This window comes from Lissotriton vulgaris, chromosome 3_1, assembly GCF_964263255.1.
Source record: "Lissotriton vulgaris chromosome 3_1, aLisVul1.2, whole genome shotgun sequence".
NCBI classification, from domain to species: Eukaryota; Metazoa; Chordata; class Amphibia; order Caudata; family Salamandridae; genus Lissotriton; species Lissotriton vulgaris.
In genome coordinates this window covers 409,924,808-409,950,773 of record NC_141689.1, presented here as the reverse complement: position 1 = coordinate 409,950,773, position 25,966 = coordinate 409,924,808, and the positions used below count along the sequence as shown (strand labels likewise).

The 25,966-nt window shown below is 48.8% G+C and overlaps 1 protein-coding gene across 1 annotated transcript; it reads right to left on the bottom strand.

Moving 5' to 3' along the window:
• Positions 1-14,398: 14,398 nt before the first annotated feature.
• On the bottom strand, positions 14,399-24,859 carry FST (follistatin). Its single transcript, XM_086960624.1, has 6 exons — positions 24,566-24,859; positions 21,530-21,721; positions 21,011-21,229; positions 18,129-18,353; positions 16,153-16,383; positions 14,399-15,449 (listed from the first exon to the last, which is right to left on the bottom strand). Exons 1-6 carry the CDS (start codon positions 24,648-24,650, stop codon positions 15,370-15,372), a joined length of 1,032 nt encoding a protein of 343 aa, XP_086816750.1. The 5' UTR covers positions 24,651-24,859; the 3' UTR covers positions 14,399-15,369.
• Positions 24,860-25,966: the final 1,107 nt, after the last annotated feature.

Below are 25,966 nucleotides of genomic sequence, written 5' to 3'. Positions count from 1 at the left end.
TGCGACAAAACTTGCAAAAAGTCTTTAAAAGCTTGGTTTCCAGCTCCCCAACACAGGTACAACTTCCAGAGGCCCCACAACTGGCCCAAGCACTCGAGAAAGGACAGAACTCTCTCAGCAGAGTTCAGGGAAGCTGGGGGTGAAGTCCTTTTGTTCCTGGGACTTCTTAACAGGGAGCCAGCTCTTCTCATGCCCTTGGAGATTCCTTCAAGCAAGGGTACTCAGCAAAAAGCAAAGTCCTTCCCCTCTCATTGGCAGCAAAGCCAGTCCAGCAGAACAACAGCAGGACAGTCTTCCTTCTTCAGTTTTAGCTTTCTCCTTGGCAGAGGTTCCTTCTTGATTTCAGGATGATCTTATTTTCTGTAGTTCAAGGTCCTGTACTTATACCCCTAAAAGTCTTTGATCCCTTTGTGCAGGAGGGCTCTGAGCCTGGTCTGAACCAGTTCTGGGTGTTTCTTGAGTACTTTGTTTTCCTGGCCCCTCCTTTGCTTTCAGGGAGAGGGGCAGGGTCGTCAGCTGCCCAGCAGGAGGTGGAGCCAGCATTGTGGGAGGCAGGCACAGCCCTCTTCAGGCCCATGTGCTTTCCCCTCCCACCACTCAAGATACAGATGCAGTCATTCAGCCCAGGGCTGACTCAGCCTGCCTCCTGGGGGCACCCAGTCTCTGTCACTATCAAACCAGACAGTCAATTCACAAACGGACCAAGGCACACAGAAAGGTCAGACAGGAGAACAGCAACTTTCGAATAGTGCTGTTCTCAAACACATGATTTAAAAACAACCTTTCCTAAAAGATGTGTTATTAAATTCTGAGTAAAGGGATACCAGACTTTTATGTCCTATCTTGCTCCTATGGAAAGATGTGCTGGTAGCCAAAGTAGCCTGCATTCCCCATTATAGCCTATGGGGCAAGATAGCCTTACAATAGTGAAAAATTAAAATGGCTGTATTTCACTACCAGAGCATGTCACCTGCACTAGTACATGCTCTACCTTTCACATACACTGCACCCTGCCCAAGGCGGTACCTTGGGCCTTCCATAGGGGTGACCAATGTGTACAGAAAGGGAAGGGTTAGGCCTGGCCAGTAGGGACACTGACCAGGAGGACATAGTAGTTCACAGACTGCACATAGGCACTGTGGTGGCAGGCCTGAGACACCATTTTAGTGCTACTCATGTGGGTGGCCCAATCAGTGCTGCAGGACCACTAGTAGCACTTGTTATCACCAGCCTTGGCACACTCAGTGCACTTTACTAGGGACTTCTTGGTGACACAAATATGCCAATCATGGATAACCAATCACCATAACAATTTACACGGGGAGCACTTGCACTTTGACACTGAACAGCAGTGGAAAAGTGCCCAAAGCATCTAAACCAGCATAAAAGAAATCCAGCACAGCATCAAAAATACAGGAGGTAGAGGCAAAAAGATAGGGGGAAACCACGCCAAAGATGCCAGGTCTAACACGTGTCCCCTTCAGCTGAAAGTGGGGAGAACTACCCACAGTCTTGGGAGTTCTCTTCACTAAGGCGGAAAAACCTGGAAAGACCATCCGCATTGGCGTGTTCTGTTTCAAGGCGGTGTTCCACCGTAAAGTCCATTCCCTGTAGGGAGATGGACCACCTCAACAGTTTTGGGTTCTCAGAGGGGCCTGTGGTCTGTCTGAACACAGAAGTGAGTCCCAAACAGGTAGGGCCTCAGCTTCTTCAGAGCCCAGACCACAGCAAAAGCTTCACTTTTAATTGCACTCCACATCTGTTCCCAGGGGAGTAGCTTCCTACTAATGAAAGCTACAGGTTGGTCCCAGCCCTCGTCGTTGATCTGTGAGAGTACTGATCCCACACCATGCTTTCAAGCGTCTGTCTGCACTATGAACTCACTGGAGATTCAACATCTACACAGCCGATCTTGAGAAGTACCTCCAACAAGTGCAAATTGACCCACCAAATTTAGGCAAAACACCGATCAGGAGCCTTCAACACGTAGATGATATTGTGCTCCTAGCACAAACACCAATAGGCCTGCAGCGTTCAATGACACAACTAGGATCTTATATCACTTCTGCTCAATTAATAATAAACCTTAAGAAAACTAAGGTATTATGCTTTAGTAGTAATCACAAAATAGGGTCAAAGGGGAAATTCACCTTGAAACTGGAGGAAAATCCAATATCCCAGGTGGACTCATACAAATACCTAGGGTTCCAACTTGACCACACACTTAAATATAAGCAACACTTGGACCAAGGGAATACTAAAGCAAAACAACTCCTGTATGCTTTCAAAATTTTACAGAAGAAGCTAAAAGGTTGTCCAACAGGCCAGTTGCTTAAGATAATCGCAGCAAAATGTTTACCCTTAATATCATATGGGTCGGAAATTATGAATACCAAAGATGCAGCCGCCTTAAACCTAGGCCAATCGAGTTTTTTCAAGTGCCTGTTTTTAATTCCTCGACACATTTCTCAGGCACAAGTTCGACTGGAATACGGGCTGAAAAATCAGAAACCTGCCAGACAAGGGGCAATGGTAAAATATTACTGGCAGATGAGGCAAGCGGAAGACGACACTTTAGCCCACTGCTGTTGGGAAGAAATCGAAAATCAGGCGAGGCATTTAAAACTCAATTTTTGCAGTCCTAAAAGAATCACTCGTTGATTTACATCTTGAAGAGGCATGGCATACAACAACATCATATTCCGGGTTCAAAAATATGGTAAACAGCGCAATAAAGCGAACTTCGCTACTAATTGAAAAAGCTGCCTTTGCTAAGAAAAACCATGCATGGGCAGTGATTCAATCATATCAGTTTCTGAAACCCCAACCGTACTTGTCCGAACACTTCTCGCATCACAAAAAGCACTATTTGACACTGTTGTGGTTGGGTTCGTTCTCCACAAATGATTTAACCCTGAAATGGAAGTCTACATGGCCTATTAAAGAATGTCGCCTGTGTGAACAAGGAGAAGAGTCGTTATTACACCTTTTATGCATCTGCCCCGTGCTATTGGAACCTCGAAAAATAGTTCTGTAGGAGATTTTTAGGAAGTACCAATTGAGATCGTGCAGAGCTGCAGTGATACAATGCCTTGGTGGACTGTCAATTCAGCTGTCATGTCGAGCCATCACCTTTTGGAAAATAGCAGCCAAAGAACTGGACAATAAAGACAATAGTCCACACGGCAAAGGTATATGACTGACTGGTCACTCCCTTTCTGCACAGACATCAAATATCGCTCTTTTCATATCGAACTGCAATGAACTTCTTACAATGTTATTGTTTTAACTGTTGTTGCAACCAAAGCTTACGAAAGGATAATGGTTTTTACTTGTCTACATTTTCATAGATTTTAACTTCAGTTAATTATTATGTAATGTGTGTTTTTCTCATGCTTTTATGATTTTTAACGAAATCAAATAAAAGTAATACTTACTCACTGGAGAAGTCAGGTGCCTTGAGAACCGGTGCTGTGCTCATGGCAGTCTTTAGGGCATCAAAAGCAGTTTGACAGGCCTCGGTCTAATTTACTTTCTTTGGCTGCTACTTGGGAGTCAGCTCTGTCAAGGGGGCAACGATGGTGCCATATCCCTTGACAAACAGTCTGTAATACCCGGTGAGACCTAAAAAGGCTCTCACCTCTGTCTGAGTCTTGGGGGGGATCCCAAGCTAGAATGGTATCAATCTTCGCCTGTAGGGGTGCCACCTGTTCGCTCCCTACCTGGTGTCCCAAGTACTACACAGATCCCTGCCCTATCTGGCACTTGCTGGCCTTGAAAATGAGGCCTGCCCTTTGCAGAGCCTTCAACACTTCACAGAGGTGTTGCAAGTGTTCCTCCCACGTGGAGCTGAACACAGCAATGTCATCCAGGTATGCAGCACTGAATTCCTCCAGCCCGGTCAGTCCCTGGTTAACCAGTCTCTGGAATGTGGCAGGGGCATTCTTGACCCCAAAGGGCACGACTCGGAACTGAAAGTGCCCTTGCGGCATTGAGAATGCAGACCTTTCTTTGGCCCCTTCAGTTACGGCAATCTGCCAGTACCCAGAAGTTAAATCAAACACATACTGAGGTACTGGGCAGCTCCCAACCGATCCACGAGCTCATCAGCTCTGGTGATGGGGTATGCTAAGTCTTCGTGATCGCATTGAGCCCACGGTAGTCCACACAAAATCGGAGTTCTGGAGTGGCACCGGGCACAGCAGCTTTTGGCACTAAGACCACTGGGCTAGCCCAGGGGCTGCTGGAGGGCTCAATTACCCCTAGTGCCAACATCTTGTAAACTTCTTCCCTGATGCTGGCCCTAACCTTGTCAGCACCCCGTAAAGACTCTCAGGGACAGCCTGGGAGTCTTCAAGTTAACCAGGTAGGTTACTTCGCTCTTGCGCTCCACCACCTCATATAGCCCAATCCACTTGTCTTGGAGCGCACAAGGCTCCACTGGCGCCATCACCCACACTTTCTGTCCAGATTGAAATTCGACCAGAGTGGTATTCCGGTTGTTCCAACTTTTCATTTCTTCCTGGCTAGCTTCCAGGTTCTCCTGAGCGAGTTTCCTGAAGCGTTGAGTCTGGTTGCGGAAGGCCAGCACATAGCTGAACACATCCTAGGGGGTTTTCCCATGGGATTTCTTCCACCCCTACTTCACCAGTGTGAGAGGTCCTCTAACAGGGTGGCCATGCAGGAGTTCAAAGGGACTGAACCCTAAGGACTTCTGAGGCACCTCCCTGTAGGCAAACAACAGGCATGGTAGAAAGACGTCCCACTTCCGTCTCATGGGCTCCGCTAGGCCCATAATCATACCTTTCAGGGTGCGGTTGAACCTTTCAACCAACCAAATTTCCTTGAGGGTGGTAAGGAGTGGTGAACGTATAGGTTGCCCCACACTCCTCCCACAGAGACTTCATGTACCTAGAGATGAAGTTGGTACTCCGGTCGGAGACCACCTCTCTGGGGAACCCCACACGGGAAAAGATCCCCATCAACACACGGTCCACCACGGGTGCTGTGATTGTCCTGAGAGGGACTGCTTCTGGGTACCGGGTGGCATGGTCCACCAAGACCAGGATGAACCTCTTGCCTAAGGCTGTCTTGGGGTCCAGGGGCCCCACGATGTTGATACCCACCTGCTCGAAAGGGGTGATCACCACAGGAAAGGGTTGGAGGGGTGTCTTGCACTTCCCTATTCTCTTGCCACTGGCCTGACATGTTTGGCAAGTTCTACAAAAGGTACCGACATGCTTCTTCATCTGGGACCAGTAGAAGTAGGTGACAAGCCTTTGGAAGGTCTCGTCTTGCCCCAGATGTCCTGCGAGAGGCACATCATGACCCAGACCCATTCGGAAGTTCCTGAAGCGATCGGGTACCACCAGCACACGGGCTGCACAGGGTTCAGCAAAATTAGGCTCCTAATACAATTACTCATCTTCCCAGTAAATGAGATGATGTTTGGATGCTCCTCCTGCTGCCTGGTCTGCAGCATGTTGCCGCATACCAATGAGGGAAGGGCACTCTTTCTGCGCCTTGCCGAATTCCTCCCTGGAGAGCTCACCTTCTTGCTGCCAATGGGTAAGCTCAGGCAGGTCGCCCAGTTCGGCGACCTGTTCCCTTGTAGGTTCCAGGGCATCCCCCTCAGGTTCTGCTCCTTTCTGGACCGTGGGAACGGCGGGGGCAGGTTTCCCCCGCCCCCTGCCTCTTCCTCTCCTGGCAGGTTTCTGGGCCACTGTTTCAGGCTTCAGTTCTGCTGAATCACCCTTACTGGCTGCCATAGCACGCATGGTCACACAGATCCACGCAGGCAAACCCAACATCTCCAAATGAGTTTGGTGCTCCACATCCTTCCATGGAGAACTCTCCAGGTCATTACCTAGCAGACAGTCTACAGGCAAGGCATCACTGACAACAACTTCCAAGAGACCAGAGACCCCTCCTCATTCAAAGGGAACACGCGCCACTTTACAGAGCCGCACTGAGCTGTCAGCTGCCACTACAGGTTGGAGTACATTGGGAATGACCTGCTCTTCCGACACCCACTGACAGCTCATGGATGTCACGCTGGCTCCTGTGTCTCTCAGAGACTCTATCTCTCTCCCATTTATGATCACCTTCTGCCCGTATTTCTTAGCGTTAGGGGGCAGTAAGGTTCCCTGCACCATCTCTTGGTCTCCTAAAGAGACAAGTGTCATACTCCTCCCCACTAGAAATCAAATCCCCTCCCAAAGCTACACTTGCTAACCCTGGGGCTGGAGCACCAGTGGGTGCTAAAGGTTTCTTGGGACATCTAGGAGCAAAGTGGCCCACTTCATTGCAGTGATAGCAGGTAGCAGGTAGGGGGACCCCTGTTGTCCCTGTTGTCTCTATTGTACTGCCTAGTGGGCCATGGCTGTCTAGGTCTGGGGGGTTGGGATTCCTTTCCCTGGGAACTATTTTGGGGCCCTTGAGAGAACTCCTTTTCGTTACCCTTATATCCCCCACTCTTCTGCAGGGACCTTGCCCACCTTTGGCTGTGGCACCCACAATTCCTCTGTGGACCCTGGTACTGGTCCAGCGGTCCGCCTCCTTAGCAAGCTCAATGGGGTCTGTCAGCTTGCTGTCTAAAACATGCTGGCGCAGCTCTGGAGCACAAAGACTACTCAAGTGCTCCCAACTAATTAAATGCAACAACCCCTTATAATCAGTTACTTTGCTGTCCTTCATCCAACCTTCCAGTGCACGTGAGTACAAATTCACAAACTCCATCCAAGTCTCAGACTCTTTCTTCTTAGAGTTCCTAAACTGAAGTCTGTACTGCTCTGGAGTAAGTGCATACCTGAGACATAAGACCTCCTTCATATTGGGGTAGGTCATGGTACCTGCTAACTCTAAGGGCTCTACAGCACTCCTCCCAGAAGCCTCAAAATGTTTCCACAGGCCCGCCCCTCAATGCTGTTCAGGCACACCATTCATTCTCAATGCAATCTCATAAGAAGCAAACGAGGCATAGATATCCTCACTCCTATGGTAATTCTGTACCTGATCCTTGGGAATATATACTTTACCCCCCTGCACTGGCTGTGCGCTGCCACCATTTGAACTGGAATCCACCTGCTTGGCCTTAAGATCCAGTTCGTGAGCCAAAAGCAATTTCTTTCCCTCCAAGGCACGGGCACTTTTACTCTCCTCCACCACCTTTTCTTTCTCCATTTCCATTTGCTTCATCTTTAACCTCATGACTTCCAAGTCATATTCTCTCACTCTTTTATTCTCCCCTAACTCTTCTGGAGTGAAACCCCTACTGGAATGGTTGCTGCAAGGCCTTGAGCCTGGTCTGCTCACAGGTACATCTTGGGGTTGAAAACCATTCCCTCCACTTGCATCATTTCTTTCTTGGGCCTCCCAATAGGCCTTCAAGATGCTCTGCAGCTCCTCTTTCCTGAAGCTGGTCTTTATGGGGCACTCAAACTTGTTGCAGAATTGTCTGAACTGTGCAACTTTGTAGGAATACAAATCTTCAACAAATTCCAATTCTGCCTCCACACTAGGTGCCTTTCCATTCACAGATGTGATGCTTTGAAGAGTTACTCAAAAATAGAACAAACCAAAAAATAAATGTAGTATGCGGTGGCGTAGTGGTCTGCACTCACCAGTGATGTACACCAATCACTGTGGGTTAAGTACAAATACAAGTTCAAATCCCACCGCTGACCAACAATGTTAGACCTGGGGGTCTCTAGTTTGCAGAGGTAGGTACCCATGTCCCAAATAGGAACCCTTGCTTCTAGTCAGAGTAACGAGGAAACCCTCTGAGATAACCCCTGCTCACCCACTTGGTATCTTGGCACGAGCAGTCAAGGCTTATCAAAGGCAATGTGTAAAGTATTTGTACCAACACTCACAGTAACACAGTGAAAACACCACAAACTGACTCCATAACAGTTTAGAAAAATAAAGGTATTTAATCTAAACTACACAAGACCAAAACGACAAAAATCCAACATACACAGGTTAAGATTATGGTTTCAAAAGAGTTCTTAAAGTTGCGATAAAATAATCCACAGTTGTGTGAAAAGTTCACAGTTGCGTCAAGTTTAGCCAACAGTACCTTTAAATGTGACAGAGTTCCAAAACAGAAGCTGGTGAAAAACAACGGAAAATGATGGCTTCCCTTTTCTTGGTTGTAGATGATAGTTCAGACTACAATTAAGCAGTCCTACTATCCAAGCGTAAAGATAAGCTACAGCTGGGAGTATGATCAGGTATAGGGTACACCACACAGTAACAAATTTACACTTAGGCTCTAATCAGTCTGAGTAAGATTCTTATACCCCGCCTACTTAGGTCAATGGCCAAATGGCAAAATGACAAAGGATTTTAGAACATGAAGTAACAAAGAAGATGTAAAAATCCTGCTGAATATAACATTACTACAAATCTCATAAGAAGCGTCCTAAACAAAAGCAACCTTTGGGTACGAAGTCTGTAAAAATCTAACAACGCTGAGTATATTGAGATAAAAATTGTTTTTAACCATAGAAAGCATTGTCCTGAAGAAGGTGTTCAACTTGTTCACCGAAACGCCACATCAACAGTTATTGTGCTTTTTTCTTTTAAATAATTTCTTTCATGATGCTTTTTTAATAAAATATATGTGATACTTTGTTTTTATAAAATGTTAATGAATGTCAAATATTATCTCTTGTGACAATAAATTTATCAATTTTAAGTAACAGAACCTCTATTATCTGATCATTACTTCTTGCTTGACTACCTATGTATCTATATATTGTGTCTAAAATTGGGCGGGAGATAAGAATCTTACTCAGACTGATTAGAGCCTAAGTGTAAATGTGTTACTGTGTGGTGTACCCTATACCTGATCATACTCCCAGCTGTAGCTTATCTTTACGCTTGGATAGTAGGACTGCTTAATTGTAAAATGTAAATGTAAATGTAGGTATACTTGTATAGCGTGACCTGTCACCACAAAGGGCATCCTGGCGCTTGCCTAGGGAACCCGTCCTGGTATTCCCCTGTGAGAGGCCCCGGCAGGGTATCCACAAGGTGAAAGCCAGGCATCCCGCCGCGAGGGGCCGTTGTGGAGATTAAGCAAGCTATTGCCCAGAGTCGCAGAGCGTGAACCCGTGAGTCGAGAAGGCACCGGAGCGAGAATTATCGAGACCGTGGAATTTTTAGCCCAAGACCCGCCGAGGCGGGGAATTGAACCCTGGTCCAGGCCGATCTCAGCTTCCGGGTCTGCCACCTCTAACCCCTGAGCCACACTTCTCCACATTGTAGTCTGACCTATCATCTACAACCAAGAAAAGGGAAGCCTTTGTTTTCTGTTGACTATATACCCATTCCCTTTTCAGCATAAAGGGTATCTCCCTATTTAATTTTATGTAGTTATATGCACAGCTGGTGGAAAACAAGCATTGCGTCACTCCTGAGACCTTGGGGAGGCGATGCGACAACCCCGCTGGATGTAGCGGGCGTGTTGCAATGACTCTGGTCTGTATGGGGAGGGATGCGATACCTTCTATGGATTCCGGTGCGGAGGTTCCATAGTGAAAAACCTTGCAAAGGCACGATGCGATGATCTTTGGGGCTATAACAATCTCCGGGGCGACGATGCGCGTGCCAGAGGTGATCTTCCTCTCGCAGCTCCTCGATGCGATGGCTCTGCGACGACACTCGCAGCGACGTGATGCGGTCCGCAAGCAAGCGGTGCGACGATCTCACCCAGCGACGACAGGCTTTGCGACGATACTCGCAGCAATGGTAATCTTTCCACACCGGTCTGGTGAGTCCCGCAAACGAAGGATTGCTACGACTCTGGCAGCAGCAACAGGCGCTGAGACGATCTCGGCCTTCGTAGCGGCGGGAATTTCCTCGCACTGACGGGGATGGGCTCCGCAAGCGAGCAATACAACAAAACTTGCAGAAAGTCTTTAAAAGCTTGGTTTCCAGCTTTCCAACACAGGTACAACTTCCAGAGGCACCACAACTGACCCAAGCACTCTAGGAAGGACAGAACTCTCTCAGCAGATTTCAGGGAAGCTGGGGGTGAAGTCCTTTTGTTCCTGGGACTTCTTAACAGGGTGCTAGCTCTTCTCAGGCCCTTGGAGATTCCTTCAAGCAAGGGGACACAGCACAAAGCAACGCCCTTCCCCTCTCCTTGGCAGCAAAGCAACTGCAGGTCAGTCCATCAGAGCAACAACAGGACACTCTTCCTTCTTCAGTTTCAGCTTTCTCCTTGGCAGAGCTTCCTTCTTGATTCCAGGATGATCTAATTTTCTGTAGTCAGGGGTCCTGTACTTATACCCCTAAAAGTCTTTGATCCCTTTGTGCAGGAGGGCTCTGAGCCCGGTCTGAACCAGTTCTGAGTGTTCCTTGAGCACTTTGTTTTCCTGGCCTCTCCTTTCCTTTCAGGGAGAGGGGAAGGGTCGTCAGTCGCCCAGCAAGAGGTGGAGCCAGCATTGTGGGAGGCAGGCACGGCCCTATTGAGGCCCAGGTGCAATCCCCTCGAACCACGCAAGATGCAGATGCAGTCATTCAGCCTAGAGCTAACTCAGCCAGCCTCCTGGGGGCTCGCAGCCTCTGTCACTCTCAAACCAGACAGTCAATTCACAATCAGGCTAAGGCACACAGAAAGGTCAGACAAAAGAACAGCAACTTTCTAAAAGTGCTGTTCTCAAACACAGGGTTTAAAAACAACCTTTCCTAAAAGATGTGTTATTAAATTCTGAGTTCAGGGATACCAAACTTTTATGTCCCATCTTGCTCCTATGGGAAGATGTGCTGTTAGCCTCTGTAGCCAGCATTCCCCATGAAAGCCTATGGGGCAAGATAGCCTTACAATAGTGAAAAACGAAAATGGCTGTAATTCGCTACCAGAGCATGTCACCTGCACTAGTACATGCTCTACCTTTCACATACACTGCACCCTGCCCAAGGGGATACCTTGGGCCTTTCATAGGGGTGAACAATGTGTACAGAAAGGGATGGGCTAGGCCTGGCCAGTAGGGACACTGACAAGGAGGACATGGCAGTTCACAGACTGCACACAGGCACTGAGGTGGCAGGCCTGAGACACCATTTTAGGGCTACTCATGTGGGTGGCACAATCAGTGCTGCAGGCCCACCAGACTGTTAAAGCCTGAAATAAGTAAAAGATTCTAAGAAACACAAACAATGTTTTGTTGAATATAGAAAAATGTATGGCTTTGTTGTGAATATTGGTTCTTCCAACTAGAAAATAATTTATATGTTTTTTCGCATTGTCTGTTGTATGTACATTTTTGTGTAGTATGAAAGTGGTGTGATTGAATGTGGCATGAGATACTTTGAAATGTGTATAGAAGGCTGTTTGTAAATATAAAGATCACTAAAAGTTGTTTTTCTTGTATGTTGTACATAAGGTCTTAAAAATATAAACTTTGTAAAAAACGTAATTTTTTTTTAAAAGCTGAATATCGAACATTTGACTGAAGCAAAAATAAAAATACGATACTTTTCGATCCAAAAACATTGGTTTGATTTCAGATGTTTTGCAAAAACTAGGGCAATTAACTAGGTAGCAGCACGTGCACTTCTCTTTTGTTTATTGCAGGCCCACCAGTAGCATTTGTTATAACCAGCCCTGGCACACTCAGTGCACTTTACTAGGTACCTCTTGATGACACAAATATGCCAATCATGGATAACCAATCACCATAACAATTTACACAGGGAGCACTTGCACTTTGACACTGAACAGCAGTGGCAAAGTGCCCAAAGCATCTGAACCAGCAAAAACGAAATCCAGCACAGCATCAAAAATACAGGAGGTAGAGGCAAAAAGATAAGGGGAAACCACGCCAAAGATGCTAGGTCTAACAGATGGTTATGGTGGTGTTAATTTGCCAGTGCTTAGTTATTTTACTACTATGTTAGCATTCAAGGGAAGGGGTGCTAAAGCTAAAGCGTATGTGGTCGAAAAGGGAAAGACGTTAGTTATTGGGCTGGAGGGAACCACGTGCTTTGGGAATCACATTAGATCCGAATAATCCCGAGCAGGTGCTATTGACGATTCAAGATGAAGTATAGAAGTGGAAACCGTTCATTACTGTCTTGGTTAGGTATACGTTAGGATATTGTAGAAAGTGTTCTCACCAGTTTGTTTTGAAGGAAACAGCTGTGCCAAAGTCCCATAGGGTGAGAAACAGTCCTCTGGTTCTTAGAGAACCTGTAAGAAGAAAGGAGTTGAATAGATTGTGGGCGCAAGGGATCCCATCCTCGTCGCCACTGTTAACGCTGCTTCTAAGTACTCCTCACAGCAAAAGCAGTGCATGGTGGGAGTGAAATACTCCTTTATTAACTTCAATCCACCACCTGCCTTTGTAGCTCTGGTCACCAACCGTCTACAGTTGGAATCCTCCTCACAGCCTTCGCTCCAGATTCCAAAAGAGAATACAAGACAATACATTGTAATGTCCCGCAATGCAACAGTGGAGTGCAGGAGTCTGAGTGCGATGCGAGAGGTGGGTTAACTGACTAGGTGCACAAAGTTCGCGTGAATTAAAGGCATGGTGTATCAGAAGTGTGTGGACTCATACAGCCAGCCAGGTATCCTAACACCAGGCTGCTTCAAAGTGTTAATAAATTATATTGGTTATAACTTCATTAAACTAATTTGGAAAGCGTATTCTGTTTGTTCGTGAGCATATGTTCTTACCAAGACGCATAAACGTGTCAATGCCAAATTGTTAAGCACCCATGAACCCAAATAAATGATGTTACAGTGCAAAACTGTGTAGAACATGTGGCTGCTACATGCCTTAGAATCTCGCAATATTTTGGCATTCACTTATTTTGTAACATAATTGCAACTGCTCTGCCCAGTGGGTACCGTACAGAGGAACACTTCGGTATTTGAGGAGCATGCAAAAAAAGTCTGCTCTCAACAGAATGTTGCTTTGTACCCACGTCGACTCATTTGCTGACTTGCGCGAAAGAGAAGATGGATCTTTTCCCCAAACAATTGAGAAAGGGCTCCCTCTATGGGACGCCAGTGTGTAACAACGTGTTCCAAGAATGTGTGGAGTGTACTTATCATGTTAGAAGAAGTGAGTCAGACATGCAAATACTCGGAAAGGAGTGACAGGTCTGGATTGTTTGAAATGGGGGAGGGTCACGTTGCTACTTAGGTGCCATAAACAGATAAGATGCGGTCTTAAGTACAAATGGATACCGACTCTTCCACGTTTCCGTTTCAAGCCCTTAGAGCACACCGCACGGGAGAATGAGAAAACAATCAATGCAAACCGCGGTTAGGTCGAAATAGGCGGCCGCACTGAAGTCAGTGTAGGTGGGATGGAAAGCAACTTCTCCAGGCTGTGCGGGGGACAGTTTCTGGATAAAATTAGGAAGTCTAAAGTCGCTCACCAGTGGCTGACTTTTCGGCCTGTTGTGCCTCTAGAGGAGACTGGGGGTACTTAAAATGGTCTGCGAAGTCTGCCTCGATTGTCACTTTGCCAGAACTTCAAGAGTATACAATATGAATAAAGCTTACAAGAAATAGCAAGTTGCCCAATCCTCTTGCGTATTATCTGCGGTGTTGCAACAACACAAAGTGAACTGAAACTAGAAACCAACTTTAAGTCATTTCCCGTAGGCTCAATTTGTGTACTTTGCAGGTAACATTTGGGCTTTGAAAACAGGGCTCTCTGTATTTAGTTTCAAAGCCCGCTGATGAGTCGTGTACCTAATTTGGTGCACGGTCGCCCCCCCCCCCCTTCCTCTGGTATGCACCATACAGAAAAAGAAACCAAATAAAAAACAACATTGCACATATAACACTTTCAAATAATACGCGTTTAAACAACACTCTGAATGTTGTGGCTTTTGCTGCTGTGGTCGCTAGGGTTCCCCATTTCCCAACTTTTTTTTGTTTCACTTTTTACTTTGATAGGCTATTAGAGTGCAGGCTGCCACTTGGCTTTCGCCTTGGATAAACTCGGATTTCCTTAGAAAACTTTCCTTAGAACGTCTCAAAGTTGGGAAATGCAGGAAGCGCCTGACAAGCAGCGTGTGGGAACTCGGCCTCCAAGAAAAAAGGCCGGGAATGGGTTTCATAGAAACGGGGGGAAGGTACAGACTGCTGGTTTTCATTGGCCCTGGCTGTGTAACCCCGCCCCTGCAGCGTCCAACCAGACGAGGCGGCCATATTGGATACAAAACATCCCTCCTCCAACCTCTGGAATGTACCATGTGTACACACTTTTCTGTCATCCTCTTTTTCAACACTGTTGTGCAATGAGTAGGGTTCTGTGCTTTCTCACCAAGTCTTTTCGTTTGAACTGCTGGCTCTATAAAACGTGTGACAATGATGCTTTTTCTTTTAACTCTTTACAAAGAAAAGGAAACGAAGAAAGACTTTATAGGCAAAATTTCATGTTTATTGTTTTCACTCATAATTTATTTACAAATACACATTTATACTTTTATATACACCGCACATTTACATGGTAGAAAAGTACAAAACTATATATTTAAATGATTTCTTTCATATTCAACGTTCCATGTTTGAAAATATAAAATTGAACCAGAGGGAAAAAAACATAGTATTGTGAAAAGCAAGAAACTTGATCCGATAAAGCTCTGATATAACTTTAAATAAAAAACAGAAAAAACAGCAGCGCTGCTGGGCTATCTCAGAACTATAGACTGCACAGTAAACACAATAAACATTACTTGTAACATAGGACACAACGAAAGACCCACCCACTCTGCATAAGCTCGTTTCATTGGGTCGGATACTTTAATGATTTCACACATCCAGTTTTACACCTCTAGTCACACGTGAGGGGAAGGGTTGAGTAGTTGCTTTAAGATAGCTCAGTGCACCGCGTATTTATTTATCTCTGGTACACCTTCTTTCGGTCAGCCAACATTCCTTGTAAACAGAACCCGAGGTGGGGTCAGGGCGAGGGGGGAAGAGGTATATGTACAGAACGACAATAAAATCCAATAAATAAACATGAAAGGTGCTGACATGCGAGCTGGTTAAAGAATAGACAGGTGTGTGACACCGGTGAAAGCAATGCTGGTGATTTGAGGGGTAAGCTTTGAGGAAATTACATTTACAAGAAGGGTTTTTATTTTTATTTTACAAGCAAGGTCTCTCAGAATAAATAATACTGCTCCTCCTTTTATTTCTTCAAAACAAGGTGTACAGTCCGCCAGACACTTAATGTATAAATTATAAATCATGACACAGTATAAATAAGGGTCTACCAGTCTCAACTATATGTATCCGTTTCCCCAAATAAATAAAGCATACACGTATTTACAGTATGGACATTTGGGGGAGGGGTGTGGGGTTCTTGGCCGAGGGCTGAAGTTTGTTTGGTTTTACCAGTGAAATGTAGATATATGGAAGCCGTAGTCCTGGTCTTCCTCCTCCTCCTCTTCCTCGGTGTCTTCGATGATGGCTAGATGGGGGAATACAGGGGAGCTGTTGTTTAAAAGGGGCAACAGCAGCAGCGCGGAAAGCTCAGAGCATGATTTGAAAGCCCTTGCAGCACAGCCACTATACAGCGTTGCATTCTATCAGGTTTGCACCGGTGCCCCCTGGCACCTTCTGTACTGTGAGTGACCCCTGCATAATCTAGAGTGTTTTAACTGCGGAGAGTTCTGGAGGATCCCCCACTGGCCAGACTTTGGTTGACGGTTCTGAAATCAGATAAAAGCGCTCTTGTGGTCTATTTCTGCTGCTTAATGGTGTGGGGTTAGCACAGGCCGCTGAGGGTCAGCAACCCAAGGCTAAAGCGGGAAAGCTCTTTTTGGTGAAGTTATGGCAACCAAAGCGTTAATAAAGCACACACAGCCAGGCACATCGAAGCCGACAGATTAAGACACAAACAGAGGGATGGAAAGATGTTCTCAGGCAACCCCTTGCTAACAATGGTGCTCTTATTTTGGGGTAATCGCGGCCTTGGTGGTGTTTGAAGCAGCTGGCCACTGGCTCGTCCAACATCTGCCAGAATTTACCTATCAGACAATTCGGACGCGAATCGGTGCGCGGGGTTTCTCGGCCCCCCTTGCTTTTGGGTGGAGGGCTGCACATCTCCATTACCGAGGGATTGCCTTCAGAAGCCTGTAAGTTCTGCAAGGGTACCGTAAAAGCTCACTTACAGTTGCACGATCTCGTGTGCTTGACCTCCAGGACCACTCCCAGGGAGCAGGCCGCCAGCTTCATGGCGCACTCGCTCGGATAGGTGGTGTTGTCGCTGGCGCACACCGCCTCCTCGGACCTGCTCTCCGGGCAGAGCTCGTCGCAGAGGGCGCAGCGGCCCCGGTTCACCTTAGCATCCCACAGGCACTTCTTGCCGGCGCTGCAATGGATGTCCTCGCAGGACTTGGCTTCTGAAAGAGAAAACAGTGGCAGGTGAAGGAGATGCTTGCTTGCCGCGCGCACATACGCTGCGCATGCGCAATGCGTGAAACCCGCGCTGCGCCAGAAGCTCCCGAATTTGTGCGTTTTTAATTGGCTATGCCTCACAACGTCTTTACTTCACGGGCAATCAGATACAGTTATTTGTGAAAAGGAGGTCTGCTTTATTGCCCAAAAGCCCCCATGAAGTAACATCCCATTGGAAACTAGACTCTACAGAACCTTAGAAGAGAAGGGAAAAACTCGCCATCCCAAGAATGATGGCACTATTAAACATGGCGGTGGACATTCACAAAAACGTGGTTCTACACCTCAAAGCCATCAATGGTGCCAAAATATGGTGAGCTTTTTTCATTCTCCAGTGCTGGTGGCCTTAGGATGCCAGCCAGCATAGGGTGCACGAGCGTGTGTCAGTGTGTAGTTCTGTCAAATATAGCTGTGTACTGGAAGGGGGCCTTCCATTAGGAAGAGTGAACTTTCATATTTTCCCCCCTCCGTGTGGTGTTTCAAGCAGCACAAATGCAAAGTCTGAAAAGTATGGGGTAATTGCGTTAAGCCTGACTTGAATCCCTGTCTACAAATGTCATTAGCTCGGGACTCGAGTCAAACCCCGTGGGTGGTTACACGGGAACACCCAGATACCACCTATGGAACAGCGCGTGATACGGTGTTGGTGCTGCTTTAGTGCTTTAGGCAACTTTCCAACGCAACTGTTGACCCCCCCCCCCCCCCACCCCCCCCCCCCCCCCCACCCCACCACACACACACACACCTCCCTTTCGAGTTTATTTACTTAGGATGTGTATGTGGGGCACAAACACGACACTGAGCATTGCATAAAAGCAGGGGGGAGGGGGGACTGTGGAGCACCATGCAAGGGACTGCACACCCTTTACTAAATAAACCCAAAAATGCCTTTTGCCATGTTATCAGAGGTAGCAATTAGAGAGAAGTGAACACACAGAGAAACTGGAGTGAAGCCGCCAGACATCTGCCTTCTGCATTAAGGAATATACCAACTGTTGGATGAATGGTCAGCTTTGGAATATAGCACATCTTTTACCTACTTGTAACATATTCATAGGGACCGGACAAGGGCCAGGACACTTCGAATTCTTGCCGGACAGTGGGTGCAGATGTTGCACCGAGTGGGGTGGTGCTCCTGCAGGCACGTGATAAGAATTGCCTTGTTAACAGGTGTATTTCGGAAAGTGCAAAGAAGGGCGCTCAGCAAAGTCCTAAATCTTCCTCGCCTACACCCACATGGCTGTGTGCCACACCTGCCCTGGTGACCACACATACAAAGCACACTCCTCTAAAGGGACAAGTCACAATAAAGGAGCTGCTGGGCCTACTGGCCCCAGCGCCAGACAAGTCCATCTGTCCTGATGGAAACCCCAATGGACCAGCGACAAACAGAAATTAGCTGCTGGTCGCACATGGGGAAGACGACTCATGATCTGTCATTGAGACAGACCCAATTAATTGCAGTTTAATCACGGAAGTAGTTGTTGATGTCTGTTGGTTTCACTATGTTTGTCCCACCAGTAAAATTGAGTTTTCTTTTTTTCGGCTGGGCGTATATAGTTAGGTGTCCAACCCCCTGTGAAGCCGCTAGAAATTGTTTGCAACATATTATCAAAAGCAGCCTCCACCCTGGTCGCAACCCTTGAGCCCAGGGACAGCCGGGCACCTCTTCCACAACCTGCATACTTACTTATGCACTTTCCGTCGTAGGCTAAGCCAATGGACCTGCCCCGCAGGCATGTGGCCTTTCGCAGGTGGCAGGCGCTGGCATAGGTCACTCCGTCATTTCCACACAGGTACATTTCCGGTGTCGTGGGCTCCGGGCAGATCCGGTTACACGTCACACAGTAGGCGTTATTGGTCTGATCCACCACGCATGTAGAGCTTCCCGGACACAGCACGTCCTTGCAGGTCTCTGGAATAAAGACAACGAGGCACAGAGATCAACAGCAAGCCCAGCAAACAGGAAACACGTGGGGAGAACGAGACAAAATACACCGCGGGCGGCCAGCCTGATGCAATGCGCAAATGGTTAAGGTGCCGCTGAAACTCTAGGTGACGACCTGATGGAACGTGCAGCTGGGAAATGGGCCTTACAGGGGACCGTACGGGCCCAGCTGAAACCAAAGGCCACCAGGCTAGCAGCTCCTTCGATGCAGCTCAGCTGATCCTCAGAAACCCATGTGCTCCCAACAGCCATCCGTAACTGGTGAACTGGCGTGACCCTCCCCCTCCATCTTTCAGCTGTGTGTGGCTTTCGGAGGTGCCCCGCAGTGCACTTCATTATTCGAGCACGGTGCGCCTTATTGACACTAGGCTGACCCTTCTTTGGTACCACAGGCGCGCCACACCGGCCATACACAGCGCGCCCCTTTGAGATTACGCGGCACAGCTCGCAGATACTCCTTAGTGAAGCACGGCAGCGCGCCCCTTTGAGATTACGCGGCACAGCTCGCAGATACTCTTTAGTGAGGCACGACAGCGCGCCCCTTTGAGATTACGCGGCACAGCTCGCAGATAATCCTTAGTGAAGCACGACAGCGCGCCCCTTTGAGATTACGCGGCACAGCTCAAAGATACTCCTTAGTGAATCGCTACATCACGCCTCTTTGGATTACGCAGCACAGTTTATACTCCTTAGTGAAGTACGGCAGCGCACCTCATCGGCATTAAGCGCACAGCTCACGGATACGCTCCTCATTCTTTTCCATTACGTGGCACAGCTCGCTTGGCATTACACAGCACAGCTCAGTGATGCTCCTCAGTGATGAACTACAGCGGCTCTTTGGCATTAGTGATGCACTACAGCGCGCTTCTTTGGCATACACGGCACAGCTCATGAATACCCCTTGGTGATGCAATACAGCACGCCTCTTTGGATCTACGCGTACAGCTCACGGATACGCTCCTTTTTCTTTTCCATTACGTGGCACAGCTCGCTTGGCATTACACAGCACAGCTCAGGGATGCTCCTTAGTGATACCCTACAGTTAGCCTTTTTGGATTACGCGGCACAGTTTACGGATACTCCTTAGTGATGCACTACAGCGCGGCTTTTTGGATTACGCGGCGCAGCTCACAGATAATCCTTAGTGATGCACTACAGCGCGGCTCTTTGGATTACGCGGCGCAGCTCACAGATAATCCTTAGTGATGCACTACAGCGCGGCTCTTTGGATTACGCGGCACAGCTCACGGATACTCCTTAGTAATGCAATACAGCGTGCCACTTTGGCATTACGCACCACACCAGTTACTCGTTAGTGATGCACTACAGCAAGCCTCTTTGACATTACACAGCACAGCTCGCGCATACTCCTTAGGGAAGCACTACAGGTCGCCCCTTTGGCATTAGTGATGCACTACAGCACGCCTCTTTGACATTACACAGCACAGCTCGCGCATACTCCTTAGCACTAGAGCTCGCCCCTTTGGCATAGCACAGCTCAGGTTTACTCCTCAGTGATGCACTACAGCGCACCTCTTTGGCATCACAGGGCACAGCTCGCGCATACTCCTTAGGGATGCACTACAGCGCGCCCCTTTGGCATTAGTGATGCACTACAGCACGCCTCTTTGACATTACACAGCACAGCTCGCGCATACTCCCTAGCACTACAGCGCGCCTCTTCGGCAATACACAGCACAGCTCGCCATACTCCTTAGCACTACAGCGCGCCTCTTTAGCAATTCACGGCACAGCTCGCGCATACTCCTTAGGGATGCACTAAAGCGCGCATTTTTGGCATTACACGGCACAGCTTGCAGTATACTCCTTAGTGATGCATTACAGCGGCTCTTTGGCATTAGTGATGCATTACAGCGCGCCTCTTTGGCACTAGACATACACTTCAACACGCCTTTTTGGCAATACACAGCAGAGCTTAGGGGTGCTCCTTAGGGATGCACTACAGTGCGGCTCTTTGGAATTACGCAGCACAGTTTACGGATACCCTTAAGCGATGCACTACTGCGCTCCTCTTTGGCATTACGCCGCACAGCTCACGGATGCCTCTTAATGATGCACTGCAGCGCGCCTCTTTGGCATTACAAGGCTCACCGGATAATTCATAGCGATGCACTACAGCGCCTCTTTGGTACTGCGGTGGTGTCACACCGAATCTCAATGACACTATACAGTGAACTTCATTGGCACTATTCGCTGCGCCTCGTTGGCACTTTAGAGCGCATCACTTCCACAACACAATGCACTTCATTGGTACAATATGATGCACCACGCCGGCCCCATGCACTGTACCTCTAGGACACTAACCAGCGCGTCTCACTTGCATTAAACAGTTTACCTCATCGGCGCTATATCATTTACCTCCCAGGAGCTACGCAATGCTCGTCACTAGGGGTGCATAGTTCACCTCATCGGCGCTACACTATGCACCTCATTGACAACTAAAGAAAGCTCCTGGCTGACACTAGTCAGAGCATCCGACGTAGTCCCTAACTGGCACTCCACAGTTCATCAATCGCACTATATTGTTGAGCAGCAGGTCAACAGCGCTACAATGAGCCCCCTCACCCATCGAGCCGATGAAGTCACGCGCAGGGTTCACCTACTTTTGCACTTGCCCTGGTACTGCACTTCCAGCTCGGGCTGCCTCTTGCAGCGCGCCTTGAGCAGCGCGCACTCGTCCTTGTAGGTCTTTCCGTCCAGCCCGCACACCGGCCCCTTCCAGGTGACGTTGGAGCAGTCGGGGGCGCAGACGCACCGCAGCTTGTTATATTTGTTTTTCTTGCACTTCTTCCCGGGCCCGCAGTCCACGTTCTCGCAGGTCTCTAGGGAAGAAAGGAGTGTCAGACTCGAGCATTTCATCAAAGGCTTTAAAACAGAGTCGGGGGCAGACGCTGTGGCAGGTAATCTTGAGCTCAGCTCGCCTATCCTGAGTCCTGTGACCCCAGATGGAAAGTGTGCTCATGCCTGAGTTATCACGTATTCCTGTCACCTATAACCAGGCACAAATAATCAAACAGATATTTCCTTTAAAAAGTGACTTTCTTAAGTGCCTTAACACTTCATGCCTGGCGGCGCGCGATAAGGGAGCGCTGCGAAGGGAGCGCGCGCGCGCAGAGCGCTACCTTTGCACGGGAGGCAGTGCGGCGCCCCCCCGTTGAAGATCATCCACTTGAAAAGGGTGCTGTTGGGCACGTCCTCCTCGGTCCACGAGGTGCCCAGCCGCCCGGTCTTGCAGCACTCCTCCTTGCTGAGCTCGGTCCGGTAGAGCACCTGGCAGCGGCCGTTGCGCCCCTGCTGCAGCCAGCAGTTCCCGGCTGCAAGAGAGAGCGCAGCCATATCAGTGTCAGTTACAGGCCCAGACACAACACGCGCGCAGCCAGACTGTTTACCTTCACGGGTCCCCTTTCAGCCCCGGGCTCGGCGAGCTGACGACAGTCACGGGGCAACTGTCATCCGCAGCGGGCAGAAGCAGGCACAACAGGCACATCGCACCCCAAGGCAGCGGTCTGGTGATCATGAATTATTTCCACACAAGCGGCACACGAACAGAAACAGGCGCAGCACAATCACACACACGTGTTGCACGCGGACGGAAACAGGCACACACCCCAGGCATTGCGCACTCGAGTCCAGTGGGCTTGTTGTCGTGAATGATGTACACACGGACAGACAGGCACATGAGAGACACACCGCACTAGAAGACAGCGAGGTGGCCTTGACCCACAACACTGGCTGCACGCGGACACAAACAGGCACAGCACAGGTTCTCCGCACTAGAGGGAAGCCAGCAGTCCATGACTCATACCCACATGCAGTACGCGGACAGAAACAGGCATATCACAGGGACATCGAACGAGAGGACAGCGAGCTGTCCATGACTCATACCACATGCAGCACGCGGGCAGAAACAGGCACCTTACAGGGTCATCATGATTGATTTACACTCAAGCTGCACACCGACAGAAACAGGCACTTCGAACTCGAGGGCAGCAGACTTCTCACCATGATTTATTTACTCGCGCGCATGGGGTGTTCATCCCCTTCTTACCATACAAGGTAGCTTGGATGCAATCCCACTCGCGCGCAAGGACCCCTGCCCACACCGGAGTGTAAGGCGCGCCAGTGTTATTGTGTTTATATTCACACTGTCATGGCCACACGCAACACAGCTAGTGTAAGGAGTGCTGGGGTTGTAGCGGCCCGGCGTTCATTTATACCAAGAAACTTTCTGTTTTAGATCTTGACTGCTGGCTTTTCATCGGGAGTGGCTACATCACGCAAGGGCTGTTCGTGTGCGCTCCAACCGAACGCTACTTTTCGATAAGCCAGTGTGCTTGAGGGCAACCGTGGAAAGAGGGAACGTCAAATGATTTGAACAGAAGGCAAAAAGCAGAGAGGGTGTGGCTGTACACAGAGTTACGTGGCTGTACGTGGTCCCTACCACAGACGCAGTCTGATAGTGCACGAGCCACTCCAAAGTCCCGAGCCACCGGTGCAAAGGCGCATGATTCTGCACAAATGCCCCACGCGCAGAGCGTTAGTGTCTCTTGTGGTCCTGTGTAAAGTAGTGAGAGGGCTTCGGGGGCGACAAGCGAGCGGCCACGACTCCCCTGCGCAGCACAGAGCCTCCCGCTCCTTGGTGTGGTTTCTGGGAGAGACGGATTGCACTTTAATTTGAAACAGTTTTCCTTCGTAACTGTAATCTATATTGTCATTTCTGGGTCCGGGCCAGGGGCACGCTGCCAGCGCTGTTCCCCGGCAGCAAGAGTGAAGAGTCGTGATAGTGATGGAGCGTTGCTGGCTGAGCGGCGGGACCCCCCCTGGAGGGTCTGAGGGGTAGACCCGGGCCTGCCTCTACTCTGCGCAGGCAAACAAGCAGCACTTACCCACGCGATCCGCAGGTTCGAGCGCCCACTGTGGGCCACGAGCCGCCGCTCAGTGTGCACCCTTACGAGCGCCCTGAAACACAACAACACGCAAGCAGCACCAGGCACCTGCCTGTCACATTAACACGAAGCGGGAGAGAGCCCCTTGCTCGAGGTTCACCACGCACCAGCACTTTGCACACATCGGCTTATCTTGTTATCATAAAGTGCGGTCAGTCTGATGATAGTGAAAACACGTGTGAGCTAGGAAAGAAAAACACTAACAAGTAATTAAGTGTGTGTTCATCCACCCATATGCGCACGCAGGCACTTATATGAACATACAGCTACAATTAATATACGCACACGAATGTTGCACATTGTTAATACACGCAAGTGTGTGTATATGTGTGTGTGTATATATATATATATATATATATATATATATATATATATATATATATATATATATATATATATATACATACATGTGCATACATGTGCATACATGCACATTTATATTATATCATGTACAGTAGTGCAGCTCATTCCTCCACGGCTCTGAAGCCTTTACACGGGAAACAAAAAACGGGTCGGAAGTTATTTACTCTACAACTCTACGTCGGGCCACAAAAGTAACGTCCTCCTGGTTGAAAAGTTAAGACTCAAACACGCGGCTTTCTTGTTGCTGTTCTTCATGTTCTAATGTTTCTCTATAAACTGTGAGCAAAGAGAGAGAGAAGTGCTTTCTTCGAAAATGTTTACAGAATCTTCCCTGGAAAGTGCATTGGGACTTTTGCGGCGCCCGCTGGCAAGGCTCGAGCCGTGGACGTGTGGTCCAGCTGCCTGGCGGCCCGGTGCCGGGCCAGCGTCCCAGCCTCGCCCCCGCAGAGCAGCGCTCACTCCCCGGGCTGAGAGGGGCGCCAGGTTCCGCGCAAACCGGAGAGCCGCGCCGGGCGTCCGCAGCAGCCAAACCCTCGCAGTCGCCTTCCAGCTGGGATTACTCACACCTTACACGGACAATTCCAGCATTTGCAGCCCCCAAACGGCAGATTGTTGAAGCGAAACTTGGAGCTCTCCTTGGAGTGAAAGGTATACGAGGGGAGAAAAAACACGAAAAGTTGAGGAATTCTTGCGTCGGCGAAAAGGAGCGCATCGCCTTCGCCAGGGAGAGTTGTCACGACTTAAGGGACACATATGAGGGCAGCTCAGGGTTCAAAGAACAAGAGATACTGATGAAAAATGAAAAAAAATGTTTAAAAATAGGTTTATGAAGGGGTCTGCAGTGCTTACCGTGGACGGTGCGCCTGTCCAGGAGGTGGCACAGGGAGATGGCGAGCAGCAGCAGCATGCCCGGCGGGATTCTCTGGGTTAACATCCCTGGTCGTGAAGGGCGCAGCAGAGCAGAAGGGCGCAGCAGCAGCCTGGGCGCAGCGACGGGACAGTGACTGAGTCTGTCTGAGCCAGCGGGTGCAGCTTATCAGCGCGCTTATTGAATGAAAGCCGGGCGAGTGCAGTCTCTCTTTAAATCTATACTGGGGTCTTAGCTGTGGGCGGTCTCACCGCGAGAGGAAGAGCGAAAGAGAGAGTGCGCGCCGGTGCCTCTGGGGGTGGGGTGGGCTGCAAAGTTCTCTGTAAATGAGAGGTGGGCGAGACAGCAAACGAACAGGGGGACCTGGCCAAGGGCTGGGCTCGCATCCTAGAGCCCGTGCGCGAGCCAGCCCTGAAAACGTGTAATATCTAAATCATACAATTTACTACGTGAAATATGGTCAACTGTCTTCCAAATTCATAAAAAAGTGTATTTCTTAATCACGTGGAAGTTTTAACATTAAGAAGGCACATTATAACATTGCACTGACAAGCAGTTATTAAAACTGACCGTTTTGTACAGCTGGTAGTCTGAGCTCAGACATGTTAAAGCGCTTTCAGACCCGATAATGAAGAAAAAAGAGCTTAGATTAAGTAAAGTGTTTAAGAGCACACCATTTAATTGGGGAAGCCGCGATTTACTCAGGTTTCTCTGGTATCACTTTCTATAAATCAGCCAGGGAACTGGTCTCTGTTTATCTTTTCTCATATTAAGGTTTTGTTTTGAGCTTTTAGGCCCTGTCTGACCTTGACCCAAAGGGCGAGAGCTGTACTTGAGCAGCACGCAATATACAGTCACATGCATTGTGCCCAAAATCACAGGATGAGGAGCCGACGCCAAGACTGGAACCCGAATCCTCAATTTCAAACTCGGCGGCTCTGACAGTTATGCCACCCCGGGTGGACGATGAGGGGCTGGCAGAAAGAAGCCACTGAGCCAGAGGCAGGCCTCAGACTGGGTGCTTTCATTGGCTCGCCACCTGTACAGTACCAGGTAACATTTCCACTGTTTGAACAAACCCACCAGTTGCAGTTCTTGAGTTTGAACTGCATGTTACATGTAATCTTTTGAAAGGGGGAGGGGGTGGGAGGGGTAATCCGCCCCCTGCTGTTGGCGTAGAAGGAGGAGTGGGAGTGCACAGAGCCGACTGGGACCTCAGCGAGAGAGAGCTGAAGAGAAAGTGGGGGAGGCACAGCCACATGTAAGGAACCCCCTAGGACGGGAGAGCATCTCACAAACACAGGAATCTTGTCGATCAAAGTGAAACAAACGCCCAGAAAGAACCATGTGGGGAGAGGGGGAGTTGTCCGGAGCTCACAGCA